At 42.0% G+C, this 17,934-nt stretch overlaps 1 protein-coding gene across 9 annotated transcripts in view; it reads right to left on the reverse strand.

The window, feature by feature from the left end:
* The window catches only part of LOC127583617 (protein Aster-B-like), a 305,877-nt gene that overhangs the window by 109,783 nt on the left and 178,160 nt on the right, over positions 1 to 17,934 (reverse strand). For all 9 annotated transcript variants that reach the window (XM_052039774.1, XM_052039773.1, XM_052039772.1 and 6 more), the window contains one exon: positions 3,422 to 3,629. In XM_052039774.1, coding sequence (XP_051895734.1) covers positions 3,422 to 3,532 — 111 coding nt within the window. In that variant the 5' untranslated portion in view covers positions 3,533 to 3,629. The remainder of the gene's footprint in view (positions 1 to 3,421; positions 3,630 to 17,934) is intronic.

The following is a 17,934-nucleotide window of genomic DNA, read 5'->3' on the forward strand; positions in this document are numbered from 1 at the left end:
CCCAAGCAGTTTGGTTACTGGATATTGGAATGATAGCACTGCTTTATAGTGTTATTTACAATACAAGGCAGTGTTTGGCATTTCAAACAGAATACTGCGATTTGTAAATGCCAGCAACTGAATTTCACAATGGAAACGGTACCTCCATAAATGGAGCATGCTACAATATTTTAACAATGTTTTCTCATGTATTCAATATCTAGACCAACATTTGGAATTCTGTGTGAAAAGTGCAACTTTTCAATGTGACAACAATAGGAAATAATGCTAATGGGTAACTTCAAAGGATATCAGAGCTAAAAGGCCTCAATAACCCAGAAACTGCAGGAAAATTCAGCCACCTAGCCACATGATTGCCACTTGTCCCATAAAAGTGGGAAACCTTGGAATTGTTATGCAAATGTGGAAGTCCTTAAATTAAAGAAATATGTGGGTCAATGCTGCTCCATTGATATGAATGAAAAAGAACAACTGTTTTGATTTTAAATTGCTTGCACATTTTAGGTGTCTATCTGTTTTTTCCGATTTGTTTAAAGTTTTTGAAGTATATACATTTTTTAAAAAATAATTTAAATTTGTTTTTAATGTGTATTTATGAATGTGAGAAACTTTCAGAAATGTTAACATCTTTGACAGGCAGCTAAGCCAGGCACCCTTCAAGATATTTTCAACTGCATTATGACCCAGACGACTCTGGCCCCACCACAAGAACCTACCTCTTCATGGAAAGCCCTGACAATACATAGGGCCTCATACCACGTGATTGAACTGGGTCTGAACCACAAGTTTCTGATGGGGAACCACAGCGCAGGTTAATCCGACTTTTATTGGGTGACAAGCACTAGCAGCTTGAGCTGACAGCACTCTTGGGCCAACAGATTAATGGCATTCAGTGTAGAAATGTGAAGAAACGTCTGGATAGAAACTAGTGCTGTGAATTTATGCATGTTAATACATGCAATTAACACATTACTTTTAATACATTATTTGTGACATTGGACAAAAATTGCATTGGTTTTCAAACACTTTTTTGAAAAAATTGGTGTTAAATTACCACTCCTCATAACCCACAACTTTTGCCCCAAACCCCTCACTGACTTGTACTCCTGACTAACTGATTCACTGACTGCTGAACTGAACAACCCTTCTTCACCATTGCTCCATGTTATGCCAATTTTCCCAATGGACTCCTACTCACCCTCAACTACTGTTGAAGAACCCTCCAGCCCTAAAAAAAACCCTCACCGTCCTGCCTCAGAATACCTCCCACTCTATTAACTCAATTACTTACCTACAACACAAGGAAAAGCAAACATCCAGTAGTAAGAACTGCAGGTAATGAAGGCTTGACTTTGGCACTTTGTGCCATTGTGCCATGGAATCTGCTGGGGTTGCCAGGGTGTGAGTGGGAAGAGGAGAGAGAGCACTAAAATGTGAAAGAGGTAAGGGAAGGAAGGGGAAGAGAAAGAGGGAGAGAAGGTTAGGGATAGGATGAGGGAGAGTGAGGGTGAATGGAGAGGGTGTTGATGGGAGAACGGAGGGCGAGAGGAAGCAAGAGACAAGGAGAGCGAGGGATGGGGAGAGAGCATAAAGGGGAAAAAGAGAAATAATAAGGGGATTTGTGAAAGAATGAGGGGTTTGAGGAGGGTGAAAGGGTGAGGGTTTTAAGAGGGAGAGATGAAGGGAACATGGGAGCAAGAGAGAGAGAGGAGCACAAAGAGGTAGGGTGCGAAGGGAGACAGAGAAAGAAAGGGCAAGCAGAAAATGGGGAAGGGAGAGAGGAGAGGAGTGAGTTGAAGAGGGAAAGAAACATGGAGAGAGGGCGGGGAAAAAGAAAAGGAGAGAAGAAGGGGACAGGAGAAAGAAAGGGATGGGTGAAGGAGGGAAAGGGGAGTGAGAAAAAATAGAGAGAAAGTTTTTAGAGAGATGAAGGGTGTGATAGAGAAAGTGGAAAGAGAGACAAGTACACAAGAGTGATGGGGAGGTGCATAGTCTCCCTATTCTAGAGTTTCCCAAGTCAGACTTCTTAGGTCTAACCAGGATTCCATTTGATTCACCATCTACTCTCTAGCATTTGGCTCAGGCAGCAGCAGGTTCAGGGCAAATTTTCCAACATTTGGACTAGGCAGAAGCCTCTTTGGCCCAATCAGGAACTCTCCCTGAATCCAGATGTAACCCAGTGGTGACTCACACCTTTCACATCACCCTAAACTAACTCTGGTTTAAATCAGTCTGGTTCAGTACTAAACAGCTGGAATAAGTGGAGAGTACAGAGCAGTCACATGCACAGACTATACAATATCACAAAACATGGGCATTATATTCTGCTTTGAGAATTTCAAGAATGCAACATGCACAGGTTATTTTGGCTGATTTTGTGTTGGTGGGGTGCCAATAGTGCTTGCCAATAACATTGGTTAAAATGCATTTTGCAGTTCTTCCAGTAGAAACTTGTGGATTTTATTCAGTGGTTGCTCCTTGGTGTAGCCTTCCACATTGTAAGGTGTTAACTCCATACACAAAATATTAAAGGAAAAATTTCAGTCAGCAAAGTCATAACCTACAGTGTTTCAAAAACATTTTAGCTTAACGAAAAATTAAAGCAAGTTTAATAAAATTAAAAAAGGCAAATGAAATTGTCTTCAGGTACGGTACAACAGAAAACCTACTTAATTATATGTCAGCAAAGCAGTGAAGGTCAAAAGGCAACTTAGCTATGAAATGTGACACAACTAAACTCAATCCCCTCTCACTTGATATTCACATATGTGAACTTTCTTGTATGAATCAGATTGTAGACTGGCATGAGTGTATAGGCTGACCTTCCCCCTCCTAATCTAGTGGTTCTGAAGGAACATATAACCCAAATACTGCCAGAAATCTGAGATCAGCCTGAGACGTCCCAATTCCAGTGGTCCAGCCAACTTTTAAACAGTTTTATATGTCCAAATGAAATGAGTTACTAGACAAGCTTACATCCCCAAAGTCTGGAATTTAGTGAGGCAAAGAAAGCAAACTCCATAATCAAAAGATCACTGTAAGTTATCAGTTAGCAACATAACAACTTATTGCGGACAAAATTAGCAAAATGAATTAGTTTTCACAAGAACACAAGTACAGCACCCAAAAGAAACATCTGTGAACAAAATAATGATTACTATTCAGAGCTGTAGTAAAATTGTTAAAAATATTAAATAACATTTTAAAATAATAATGATTTAAAATACACCTGACTACTTTTATTCCAGTCCTTATAATGTAGGTATTCTGTTTCCTCAGAATGATTATTAAAAAAAACTTTCAGCAGACTTCTTTGTTGCTAAATAATGGGCCTACAAAACTGAAGGGTAAAGAATCATTTTATAGGTGTGATCACCATTCCCAACCAACTTCTTTTACATGACCATTAAATTCAGCTCACCTTGGAGTTCTTGCTGCTTCGACCAGATTGGGAAGAATAGTTTCGCTGGATACCCTGTTCGGGGGTGGAAGGTGATTTGTCTGAGGAATGGTCTGAGCCCTTTTCCACCATGTTCTCACCCTCTAGATTCTGAGGTGTTGGGGATCTTGATCGCTTCCTCAGGATGGGTGAGCAGGCTGGGGTGCTCCGAGCAGAATTACTGGCAGTGCTGATGAGAAAAGGGAGAATCTGGTAAGAAATTATCAGAGCTGCAACAGTTTAGCCACTTGAAGATCTTGTGCCAACACTTCTTTTCAGTTGTTAATCAGTTTATAATTCCTTCCGTTCTGCCTCACAGGGGATTAACACATTCCTGACCTTTGTTTTTTCCCCAAAAAAGTAAATTTTCATTTCCTCATGCACATTCTTAACATACAACATTCCGCTTATGTAAGTATTTTATTCAGTCTCGCTGAATAATCTTTGTAATACTGAGTAAAAAATTACTGTCTCTGATATGCATTATTAACCACAAAGAATGTTGTTTTTATGTAATGGTGAAAAGCCTCCTTTGGGTAATTTTGGTTAACTACATTTTTTAAACCATCAAAAGGAAGAAATAAATAAACCTTCTGTAAATGGTTACACCATTCTGTAATGGTGGGCCAAAGGGCCTGTATTGCGCTGTATTGTTCTTTAAATCTACAGTATATACACTTCCTCTGGAATCTATCAATAGTTGTTGTATGTAATATTGTGATATTTGACATTGAGCAATATATCTACATTACAAACAGATTCTAAGCAATATCCCTGTATTATCTATAAGTATCCGTTTATCATAGTGGTAAAAATGATCCTGTACCAGTGGGCTATCCAAGCAATTGCTCAGAAACATTTTTGCCACTATAATACAGAATTTTACATTGGAAATGAACAAAAGACAGGTATATTGCACAGAACTAACGCATTCTGTCACTTGACACAGCTTATGTAAGAACGTCTCATTATCTGCAATGGAACACTCTATACCTCACCAATTGTCCCCCCTTCCTTGCGTTCTTGAAGATTATTTTTGACAAGAATACTCCTCCCTAAACATCTCTCACCCTAAAACATCATTTCTGACTGAATCTTGACCAAATCAAAGGAGATTTGGCAGCAGGAACACCATTTCCCAAAATTATAATTAAGTATGGCATCACAGCCAAATCAATCCAGTCATTTCCCAATATCCCCACAGAGGTCACTAGGTAATGATCAAAAATAGGAATTCCTGCCTTATTTTTGTTTTTCAAAATGCCTTTTGTAGTCTTCTTATTGCTACTTATATCAACAAAATTATCATGTATCAAGCAACAAACTTCAAATCTGGTCTGTACAGTTCAACATCTGATTGAATGAACTCAATCTTTAGGCAAACTAAAAAAAAGTGAACTTTGTCTCATCCTGCACTTCTTCCAGCAACCGCACTGGCACAACTACAAATTAAGCAATGTTGCAAAAGAAAAACTTTCCATTGCATACATTACATTACTTATCCAGGCATTATAAGGCATTCCATGAAAAATTCAAAATGATTTCTCAGTGTAAGACAATATTGAGCTACATTGCCAAGCAAAATAAAATAAAATTTAAGAATTTAATCAATTTGATATAGGGTTTTTTTACTAAACTTATATACAATGAATTCATATGGATTTTTATTTAGAAACTCCATACAATATCTAGGCAGCTCAAGTAAATTTCCACAAATGCAATTTGATCACCCCACAGGGAAGGCAAGTAAAAATCCTGCTACACGAATGAAATCTCAATAGATTGTGCTTCAGGAGCCACTTCAAAACAATTGTTTCGATATGAAAAATTTTGTCGATGCTCTGGTTTCCCATCACAAGCAACGATTCAAATGCTAGTTCTAATACGTAACTTTTTCTTTACAAATACATCAGAAAAGTACTCACGCAAATCTAAGATTTGTTTTCCAAGAATGCTGCATGTGGTGGCAAGTTTAAGAAGTGGAGTTACTACAGCGAAACTGGACTTAGTCTCTTTCCTCAATATTTATATGTAAAAGAGGATGTCAGCTGTGGCTATGGTAGAGACAGGGTAACATTGTAACAATTCAGTGTTAGCTATTGCTGTGAGGTGGGGGAATATCTATGAGTGGGAAGGAGCAAGGATTGGGGAGGGAGACAATGAAAGATATCACAAAGTAGCTCAAGGAGTTTTACTTTTCAAAAAACAAGTGGAAATACATATATGTATCCAAACTGTTGTGAAATTGAGGGTTTTCTTTTATTTACTAATAGAGAATAATAAAAATGTGAATTATTTAAGTATAAAGAAATGATTGTGCAGGAATAAACACAATCTTATGTCAGCAAACTATGGAATACTTATTGTTGAGATCCTCATATGGCTTGTTCTTGATCCGAGTTACCCCTTACAGAGAGGGACAGATGGACCACCAGAGAAAGATGAGGAGGTGTAAATTTTCCAGGCAAAAGTTGGGAAATCATAGATTTCTTCATTCTAATTAATCTGAAGTCTGGCACTGATGGCCAGCACACACTATTGGCACAAATGAAGCACAATTTGCATTCAAGGTCAAAGTGAGGAGCTTAAAATAGAAAATTTTGGAGCATAGCATATTTTGAGGAGAACTGCTGGTTTTAAACTTAATATGACCACAGACAGGCAAAACAGTTGATATTGTGTTTCTGAGCGAGAGGCATCTGCCAGTATATTGTCAAAATGGTAAATCAATTTACAGTCATGTTGCAATAACAGTATGAATAACATTGTCATTGATCCAAAATTAAAGAATACCATGCATCCTTCCTCAAAGTTATAAACCTTTCAATACTATAAATAAAAGAACTGAATTTGCATTGACATGTGAAGAACTCACTTGCAAAGCGTAAAATAAATTATACTGAAATAACAATGAGATTCAAACAGAAGTATGTACACCAGATATTTTGATACTACTGTCAAAATGACTGAAAGCATACCTTATAACTGAATGTTGGCCTCCTGACAGATTTCTCTCTGTTTGTATTGACAGGAGTAAGCTCCAGATCGGAACAAACAGTGCTACCTATTATCATTTTTTAAAGTTCCAATCACTGTTAGAAGAATAAAAAATTTAGTTTGAGTAGTATAGGGAACTCATCAACTAGTTAGCATCTAAGAAACCTGCCAACAGCTCTCACAAATAACAAGTGATCTGTAATGAACTGAAGCCTGGGCACATGGAAATGCCTTTGTCTTTTGCATGTAATTTATGTGCCCTTTTGCTGCCCTAAGATTACAACAGTGAGTTCTCCGCCAGCTTGTTGGCACTTTATGCACATTGTAATGTTCCACAGCTGTGGGTTGATCAGTAGGCCAAAAGTAAAAAGATGTGATTCACGCATAAACTGGCACTCTGTTAATGCCATTAAAATGTTTCATTGCTTAACATTTTCTGGATCTGGTGAAAAGGTTGAGGAATAACAAATATGCCTCATTCACTTTACATTGTAAAGAGCTGAACATACGAAAAAATATATACTAAACCACCAATGATGGAATTTTAGTGTTTCACAATAGAGTTCAGGCAAAAAGTCAAGGAAACTTTGAATGCAAGTTAGATGTGACAAGACATTGGGCAGTTCCTGTGCAACAGCCACCCCATATTAAAAGAATTCAAACAAAGCCATCTCCCACTCCTCAGAACTGGAATGGAAGCAAGTTATCCTCAATCTTGAGGGACTGTCTGTGCTGGTCCATTGGTTTAATAACAACATTAGTTTAACTGCTTTCCAAACTTAATTTGATAAATTTTACCCCTGTATTATGTCATAGAAGGTGGTGAAATGATTTGGACAAAACAATGATGATACAAAAATATGTGTGAATTTGTATATTGAATGAATATTGTGAATTTCTCATGCATTTAAGAGGAAATTACATAAGCACATGAGAAAGAAGGCAACAAAGGACAATAGTGATGAGTTAGATGAGAGGGAGGCTCAAGTGGAGCAGAAAGATCGGTAAGCCCAAATGGTCTGTTTCTCCAAAACACCAAACTACATCCATTTATTTACATTCAAGTCATATTACATCCAGACCAAGTTTGTAAGCCTGTAATCCAAAGACTGTAGCTCCAGGTGTAACTTCATGTACAAAAGATATGGAGTGGATAGTTACAAATTATGTATGTTTTCCACTAACATGCTTTCTATCCCATTCATTCTCCCCAAGTCTTCTGACTCAGGACATTGGAACAGGTTTGATCATGTAAATTACTGAACCACGCTGGAACCTAACCTGTTAGTGTCACTCTAAGCAAAACGTAACATGACAAAATCAAAATTAACCCTTTTAGTGTTATATTACAAATGTGTGTAAATGAACTCACTTTATTTGTTTTCTCAATATATTTTTCTACTTTGAAGCCATTTTCTGATAGGTGGCACTCTCCTCCACAACTCCTCAAATTTAATTTAGGCTTTTATCAAGATGAATCAGTAAGTGGTCCACAGTGATTCAGTGGAACATTCTATTGACATTTCCCCACTTTCTTTGGAGAAGTTTAAAGTCTTAAAATTATACTGGTGTGCCTGAAAAGATGTATTTAGGTACTCTAAACCTGGATTCTAAGCAGATGCACTTTACAGAACTAAAAATTGTTGGTACAATTAAAAAGTACTGCAGTACAATTCACAATTGATAATACAATTCAAAAGAGGGTTGTGTACAGATAAAATGGACTGGGGATGTTAATGCCTTGGTGAGGTTACCATCTATTCCTATGCCAGATAGTTTGCATCTATGTGACCTGACCTGCTACGTCTGACCTGTAACTAAAGAGCATTGAGATTGGTGCCAATATGCAAATATTCCATTTCTAACACTGCTTTTCTGCACAAAAATAAACAACATAAAAGAAAGTTGGAGAAGGCAAGTTTTATGCTACTTGGAAATAATTCTTCACAACTAATGAAGCACTGTACTGTTTCACACTTCACAGCTGAAACATGTTTGCCTTGGCTCGACTGTGCTGTACATGTTGTATAAAGTACACACTGTCTGAATAGTACTTAAAAATAGCTTTATTCATTACTTTGTTGTCAAACTTACTATTGGTTCATTATGGAAATCCATAATGTAAAAGTGTGACCTTGCAGCTTGTCAATCCTCTAATTGTTCCGAGTTCAGTGATGTTCTTTCCAGAACAAACGGAAACAAACAATATTAAAATTACTGGATTCAGCTCCACTGAATAATGTCTGTTAATATACACAAACCTTTTATGTAGAAAACTCTAACCAAATGAACACCTATGATTAATGCCTGCATTTATCTACTTTGCGTGAAGTGAATGTCTTTGCATCTTTGTTTTTAAACTAAAAAGCAGCTTTCAACTACATGAACATGCATTCAACTGTACATATATCAGCTGCACAGAAATACTGTACAAAGGTGTCCATTTACCAAAATGTTCATTCCAATGTTCAACAAGGCAAAAGATTAGTAAGTGAAACCATATAAAAGCAAGGGAGATTCCAACATAATTCATAACAGAAGAGAAATCCAAATCACAACTATCCATTTTGAACTTGAAAATGGACAACAGTATCAGAGACCCTATCACCGAAACGGTGCCAATGACGTGGGTGGTGAACAAATCAACTCAATCCATGGCAAAGAACTGGTTTTAATCAGGCATTTTTTGGACCTGGTATTACTGGCAAGGCCAGCATTTATTCCCCATTCCTAAATGTCTTCAAGAAGGTAACGGTGAGTTACATCCTCAACAGCTGGTGAAGAAACAATGGTGCCAGGGAGAGTTCCAGACTGTATATTGAGCAATTAAGGAATGGTAACATATTTCCAAGTTCAGATGGTTTGCAGCTTGAAGGTGAACATGCAAGTGGTGGTGGAACTCCCACGTACCTGAACCTCTAGTCTGTCTTGGCTATATGGAGCATGGATCCTTGAATCTGGAAGGTGCTGTTAGAGTTGGCTAGGGGATTAACCACAGTAAATTTTATAGATGGTGCACTTTGCTACCACTGTGTGCTGGTGGTGAAAGGAATGAATGTTTAGGGTGGCGGTGTGGCACCAATCAAGCAGGCTGCTTTGTCCAGGATGGTGTTGAGCTTCTTGAGTGTTGTTAGGGCTATGTTCATTTAGGCGAGTGGAGAGTGTTCCATCACACCCCTGATTTATGCCTTGAATTTGCCAGAAAGATGAAGTGTCAGGAGATTAGTTATTTACCACAGGATACCCAGCCTCTAAACTGCTCATGAAGCCACAGTATTTATGCTGGTCCAGTTGAGTCTCTGGCTGTTGATGATGCAGGGCTTGTCAATGGTAATGCCATTGAATGACAATGGTAAGTGGTCAGACATTCTCTTTTTGCAGATGGTCCCTTTATTGCATGAATGTCACTTGCCACATTAACCCAATGCCTGAGCATTGCCTAGATGTAGGCATGGACTGTTTCATTTGCTGAGGAGTTGCAAGCAGACATCAACATTGTGCAATCAGCAGACATCCCTATATCTGACCTCATGATGGCAAACAGGTCATCAATGAAGTAGCTGAAGATGATTGGGCCTAGGACACTGCTCTGAGGATCTCCTGCAGTGATATCCTGGAGCTGGGTTGACTGACCTCCAACAAAGGTTGTAAAAGTTTTAAGTGGTAGGGTGGGGGCTGGACTGCTCAGGCACAGGCGCGGCGCAGGCAGTTTAAAAAGCCAACCACCATATCCAGCAGGCAGCGTCAGACCGAGCAGCGGAGTGAGAGGGAGCAGAGTGTTCTAGGCTTTGGCTCAAGGGGCTTCGGCATAAAGGGACGAGGAAAGGTAGGTGACTTGCGTTAAGGAAGGAGTATAAGTGCGTTTCCTGTACTTGGTGTCAGACGTGGGAGTTCCTGGAGTCTCCCTACCTCCGGGAAGGCTACATCCGCGCCCGGTGTGTCGAGCTGCAGCTCCTGAGGGACCGTGTTAGGGAACTGGAGATGCAGCTCGATGACCTTCGTCTGGTCAGGGAGAGTGAGGAGGTGATAGAGAGGAGTTATAGGCAGGTGGTCACGCCGGGACCATCGGAATCAGGCAATTGGGTCACAGTCAGGAGGGGGAAGGGGAAGGGAAAGGGGAAGAGTCAGGTATTAGAGAGTACCCCTGTGGCTGTACCCCTTGACAATAAGTACTCCTGTTTGAGTACTGTTGGGGGAGACAGCCTACCTGGGGGAAGAAACAGTGGCAGTGTCTCTGGCACAGAGCCCGGCCCTGTGGCTCAGATGGGTAGGGAAGGAGTGAGGAGGGCACTAGTGCTAGGGGACTCTATAGTTAGGTGGGCAGACAAGCGATTCTGTGGATGCAGGAAAGAAACTCGGAAGGTAGTTTGCCTCCCAGGTGCCAGGGTCTGGGACGTTTCTGATCACATCCAAGATATCCTGAAGGGGGAGAACAACCAGAGGTCGTGGTACATATTGGTACCAACGACATAGGTAGGGAAAGGAATGAGGTCCTGAAAAGAGACTATAGAGAATTAGGAAGGAAGTTGAGAAGCAGGACCTCAAAGGTAGTAATTTCCGGATTACTGCCTGTGTTAAGTGACAGTGGGTTTTGGAACAGAATGAGGAGGAGGTTAAATGCGTGGTTGAGGGATTGGAGTAAGGAGTAGGGATTCAGTTTTCACAAGATCACAAGACAAGGGAGCAGAAGCAGGCCATTCAGCCCATCGAGTCTGCTCCAAGGAAAGGGAAATAGAAATGAGAAATGGGGAATGGGGGAAGAAGAAGAAAAAAAACTATTCTAATCCCAATTACCGGTCTTATCCCCATATCCCTTGATATCCTGACTATTTAGATATCTATCTATCTCCTCCTTGAACGCCCCCACTGATCTGGCCTCCACAGCTGTACGTGGCAAGGAGTTCCACAAATTCACCACCCTCTGGCTAAAGAAATTTTTCCTCATCTCTGTTTTGAAACTGTACCCTCTAATTCTAAGATTGTGCCCTCTGGTCCTGGACTCACCCACCAAGGGAAACAGCCTAGCCACATTTACTCTGTCCTTTCCTATCAATATTTTAAATCTCGCTATGAGGTCCCCTCTCATTCTTCTGTACTCCAGTGAGTACAGTCCAAGAGCCGACAAACGCTCCTCATACGTAAGCCCTTTCATTCCTGGAATCATCCTCGTAAATCTCCTCTGAACCCTCTCCAACGTCAACACATCCTTCCTAAGATGTGGGGCCCAAAACTGCGCACAATATTCCAAATGAGGCCTCCCTAGTGCCCCGTAGAGCCTCATCAACACTTCCTTACTTTTATACACTATACCTCTCGAAATGAATGCCAACATAGCATTCGCTTTCTTTACCACCAATCCGACCTGGTGGTTAACCTTTAAGGTATCCTGCACGAGTAAGTCCCTTTGTACTTCCGTGCTTTGGATTTTCTTTCCTCCTAGATAATAATCTGCCCGCTTATTTCTGTTTCCAAAGTGTACAACTGCACATTTCCCTACATTGAATCTCATCTACCATTTCCTTGCCCATTCTCCTAAACTGTCTAGGTCCCTCTGCAACCTTCCTATCTCTTCAATACTCCCTACTCTCCCCCTATCTTGGTGTCATCCGCAAACTTAGCCACGAAACCATTTATTCCATCATCCAAATCGTTAATGTACAAGGTAAAAAGGAGCGGTCCCAACACCGACCCCTGCGGCACACCACTAGTAACCGGTAACCAACCAGAACGAGATCCTTTTATTTCCACTCTTTGCTTCCTGTCAACCAGCCAATGCTCCACCCATTCTGTTATCCTACCCGTAATTCCATGACCTCTCATCTTATTAATCAGTCTCGTGAGGCACCTTATCAAAGGCCTTTTGAAAGTCTAAATACACAACATCAACCGCCTCTCCCTTATCCACCTTACCTGTGATTTCTTCAAAAAACTCCAATAGGTTGGTCAGGCAGGATCTTCCCCTCACAAAACCATGTTGGCTAGGACCTATCCTGCCCTGCGCCTCTAGGTATTCCGTAACCCCGTCTTTGAGGATAGATTCCAATAACTTTCCCACCACTGACATCAGACTAATAGGTCTGTAATTTCCTTTATGCTGCCTCCCACCTTTCCTATACAACGGAACTACATTTGCGACCCTCCAGTCCTCCGGAACCATGCCGGAATCTATCGATTTCTGGAAAATTATCGCCAATGCCTCCGCTATCTCTAAAGCCACCTCCTTCAGAACCAGGGGATGCACCTCATCCAGTCCGGGAGACTTATCAGTCTTTAGTCCATTTAGTTTTCCTAGCACCTTCTCCCTAGTAACCTTAACTGAACTCAATTCCATTTCGTGAGACTCCTGACTAACCGGCACATTGCTGATGTCCTCCACGGTGAAGACCGATGCAAAATATTCATTCAATTCCTCTGCCATCTCTCTATCATCCATTATAATAGCTCCTGCACCGTTATCAATTGGTCCTATATCAACCTGTGTCTCTCTTTTACACCTTATGTATTTAAAAAAACTCTTAGTATCCTTTCGAATGTTATCCGCCAACTTCCTTTCATAATTCATCTTTTCTTTCCTAATGACCTTCTTAGTTTCTCTCTGCAGGCTTTTAAAAGCTTCCCAGTCTTCTGTTTTCCCACTAATTTTTGCTTCTTTGTACACCGCCCCTTTTGCTTTTATTTTAGCCTTCACCTCTCTCGTTATCCACATTTGTGCCTTTTTTCCATTCAAAACCTTCTTTTTTCTTGGAATATATCTAAACTGCAATTTCCTTATTTCCTGTAAAAATTCCTTCCATTTCTCCTCTGCCGTCCCTCCAGCCAGCTTACTCTTCCAATCAATTAGGGCCAACTCCTCTCTCATACCATTGTAATTTCCTTCGTTCCACTGAAATATCGATACACCAGTTATCAGTTTCTCCTTCTCAAACTTGAAACTGAACTCAATCATATTGTGATCACTGGTTCCCAGTGGTTCCTTTACCTTTAGTTCCCTAATCACCTCCGGTTCATTACACAGCACCCAATCCAAAACAGCCGATCCCCTGGTGGGCTCTTCAACAAGTTGCTCTAGAAAAACGTCCCTTAGACATTCCACAAACTCCCTCTCCTGAGTACTACTGCCATTCTGGATTTCCCAGTCCACCTTCATGTTAAAATCTCCCATAATCATCTTCACATTGTCACTCTGGCATGCTTTTTCTATCTCAAACTGCAACTTATCGTCCACTTGCTGACTGCTATTAGGGGGCCTATATATGACTGCTACTATTGTCCTTTTACCCTTGCTATTCCTTAGCTCCACCCACAAGGATTCCACCTCCTCTGACCCAATATCCTTCCTTTCTATCGATTTTATATCACTACTAACCATCATGGCCACACCTCCCCCTCTGCCTACCCGCCTATCCTTCCTATACACTGTGTACCCCTGGACATTCAGTTCCCAATCACATCCATCATAAAGCCATGACTCGGTGATTGCCACAATGTCGTATTTATTAACCTGTAGTTGTGCCACTAGGTCATCTACTTTATTCCTAATGCTACGTGCATTTAAATATAGTACGTTTAGTCCGGTATCTGCTATTAATTTTGTTGTACTTCTATTGTTCAGCAGATTATCCTGGCTTTCCACCTGTCTATCCTTCTTACCATCTTCACTACATACTACCTTAGACATGTTCCTATATACCTCATCCCCTATCCTAACATTCTGTATCCTAACATCCTGACTTGTTGTACTTCTATTATTCAGCAAATTATCCTGACTTCTCACCTGCCTGTCCTTCTTGCCATCCTCATTGGACTTGTTTCTATAAACTCCCTCCTTTACCTTAGCATCTTGTAACCTAACATCCTGGTTTCCATTCCCCTGCCAGATCAGTTTAAACCCTCCCCTACAACTAAATCAAACATTCCCGCCAAGATATTGGAACCTCTGGAGTTTAGGTGCAACCCATCCTTAGCGAATAGGTCATGCCTCCCCCAAAAAAGGTCCCAATTATCCAAATATCTGAAGCCCTGCCCCCTGCACCAGTCACTCAGCCACGCATTCATCTGCCAGAGCTTTCTATTCTTCCTATCATTGACACGTGGCACAGGTAGTAATCCTGAGATTACTACCCTTGAGGTCCTACTTCTCAACCTTCTCCCCAATGCCTTGTATTCCTCCTTCAGGACCTCTTCTCTTTTTCTACCTATGTCATTGGTACTTACATGTACCAAGACTTCTGGCTGCTCACCCTCTCCCCTCAGAATATTCTGGACCCGGTCTGTGATATCCCGTACCCTGGCACCAGGGAGGCAACACACCATCCGAGACTCATTGTCACTATCGCAGAATCTGCTATCCGTACCCCTTACTATACAATCCCCAATAACCACTGCATTTCGCTTCCTCTGCTGGACCACAGTACCAGGCACGGTGCCAAGGTCCCGGTTGCTGAGGTCTTCCTCTATCTGGTCATCCTCTCCAACCGATTCTAAAATGAGATATCGGTTTTTGAGGGGGACCGCCACAGAGGTGCTGTCTACAAACTCTTTATAATTTCTATCTATTTCCTGCTCACTCTCCCTAACCAACCGAAGGTCATCGAGCTGCAGCTCCAGACTCTCAATCCGTTCCTTGAGGAGCCGCATCTCGGTGCACTTTGCGCAGATGTAGTTATCGGGGAGTCTGGTAGTCTCCCAGGGTCCCCACATCTGACACTCCAAACATAAGACCAACCCTAGATGCATCTTGCTGAATACCACTGAGTTCAACAAATAAACTAATAACTTACCCCCTCTCTATTAGTCTCGCCTCTTTCCCGCTCTCGCCGAAGCCCGTTGAGCCAAAGCCTAACCCACTCTGCTCCCTCTCACTCAGCTGCCCGCTCCAACGCTGCCCGCTAGATATGTTGGTCTGCTATTTAAATCGCCCGTGCGCTGCCGAGTGACGTCACGCACCTGCGCAGTCACTCGCCGCTATCCCGAACGCTAGAAAGAAAAAAAAAATCGCTCCTCGTTAATTTCCGGCACTCTCCGCTCTCTGGTAAGAAAAACTAAAGGTAACCCTCCGACTTTCTGGATCATTGGGGCCTCTTTTGGGGCAGGTATGACCTGTTCAAAGACCATGGGTTGCACTTGAATCCCAGGGGGACCAACATACTGGCGGGGAGGTTTGCTAAGGCTACTGGGGAGAGTTTAAACTAAAATTGTTGGGGGGGTGGGATCCGTACTGGAGAGACTGGGGAAGAGGTGTTTGGCTCTCAGATAGAGGAGGCTAGGAGTAAGTATCATAGGCAGGTGATAGAGAAGGGACGTGTTCAGACAGGCTCGAGATGGGTCTATTTTAACGCAAGGAGTGTTGTGAACAAGGCGGATGAGCTTAGAGCTTGGATCAATACTTGGAGCTATGATGTGGTGGCCATTACGGAGACTTGGATGGCTCCAGGATTGGAATGGTTGATTCAAGTGCTGGGTTTTAGATGTTTCAGGAAGGACAGGGAGGGAGGCAAGAGAGGTGGGGGAGTGGCACTGTTGATCAGAGACGGTGTCACGGCTGCGGAAAAGGTGGACATTGTGGAGGGATTGTCTACGGAGTCTCTGTGGGGGGAGGTTAGGAACAGGAAGGGGTCGCTAACGGTGCTGGGTGTTTTTAAAGGCCGGCCAATAGTGACAGGGTTATTGAGGAGCAGATAGGGAAGCAGATCCTAGAAAGGTGTAAGAATAACAGAGTTGTTGTGATGGGGGATTTTAATTTCCCAAACATCGACTGGCATCTCCAGACAGTGAGGGGTTTAGATGGGGTGGAGTTTGTTAGGTGTGTTCAGGAAGGGTTCTTGACACAGTATGTAGATAGACCTACAAGAAGAGAGGCTGTGCTTGATTTGATATTGGGAAATGAACCTGGTCAGGTGTCAGATCTCTCAGTGGGTGAACATTTTGGTGATAGTGATCATAATTCTATCTCCTTTACGTTAGCACTGGAGAGGGATAGGAACAGACAGGCTAGCAAGGTGTTTACTTGGAGTAATGGGAATTATGAGGTTCTCAGGCAGGAAATTGGAAGATTAAATTGGGAACAGATGTTCTCTGGGAAAAGTACGGAAGATATGTGGCAAATATTCAGGGGATATTTGTGTGGAGATCTGCACAGGCATGTTCTGATGAGACAGGGGAGCCATGATCGGATACAGGAACCGTGGTGTATGGAGGCTATAATAAATCTAGTCAAAAGGAAAAAAGCATCCAAAAGGTACAGAGAGCTAGGTAATGTTAGAGATCTGGAGGAGTACAAGGCTAAAAGGAAGGAACTTAAAAAAGAGATTAAGAGAGCCAGAAGGGGACATGAGAAGGCCTTGGCAGGCAGGATTAAGGAAAACCCCAAGGCATTCTACAAGTATGTAAAGAGTAAGGGGATCAAATGCGAAAGGATAGGGCCTATCAAGTGCAGCAGTGGGAAAGTGTGTATGGATCCAGAAGAAATAGCGGAGGTACTTAATGAATACTTCACGTCAGTATTCACCACGGGAAAAGATCTGGGGGATTGTAGTGGGGACTTGCAGTGGCCTGAAAAGCTTGAGCATGTAGATATTAGAAAAGAGGTGGTGCTGAAACTTTTGGAAAGCATCAAGTTAGATAAGTCACCGGGACCGGATGAGATGTCCCCCAGGTTGCTGTGGGAGGCAAGGGCGGAGATTGCAGAGCCTCTGACGATGATCTTTGCGTCATCCATGGAGACGGGAGAGGTTCCAGAAGATTGGAGGGTTGCGGATGTTGTTCCCTTATTCAAGAAGGGGAGTAGGAATAGCCCAGGGAATTATAGACCAGTAAGTCTTACCTCAGTGGTTGGTAAGCTGATGGAGAAGATCCTGAGAGGCAGGATTTATGAACATTTGGAGAGGTATAATATGATTAGGAATAGTCAGCATGGCTTTGTTAAGGGCAGGTCCTGCCTTACGAGCCTGATTGTATTTTTTGAGGATGTGACTAAGCACATCGATGAAGGGAGAGTAGTAGATGTAGTATATATGGATTTCAGCAAGGCGTTTGATAAGGTACCCCATGCGAGGCTTATGGAGAAGGTGAAGAGACATGAGATCCAAGGTGACATTGCAGTGTGGATCCAGAACTGGCTGGCCCACAGAAGGCAAAGAGTGGTTGTTGAAGGGTCGTATTCTGAGTGGAGGTCGCTGACCAGTGGTGTACCTCAGGGATCTGTACTGGGACCCTTACTCTTTGTGATTTTTATAAACGACCTGGATGAGGAAGTGGAGGGGTGGATTAGTAAGTTTGCGGATGACACGAAGGTTGGGGGTGTTGTGGATAGTTTGGAGGGCTGTCAGAGGTTACAGAGGGACATAGATAGGATGCAGAGTTGGGCTGAGAAGTGGCAGATGCAGTTCAACTCAGATAAGTGTGAAGTGGTTCATTTTGGTAGGTCAAATATGTTGGCGGAACATAGTCTTAATGGTAGGACTCTCGGCAGTGTGGAGGATCATAGGGATCTTGGGGTC

The sequence above is a fragment of the Pristis pectinata genome, chromosome 27 (assembly GCF_009764475.1).
Source record: "Pristis pectinata isolate sPriPec2 chromosome 27, sPriPec2.1.pri, whole genome shotgun sequence".
Lineage (NCBI taxonomy): Eukaryota > Metazoa > Chordata > Chondrichthyes > Rhinopristiformes > Pristidae > Pristis > Pristis pectinata.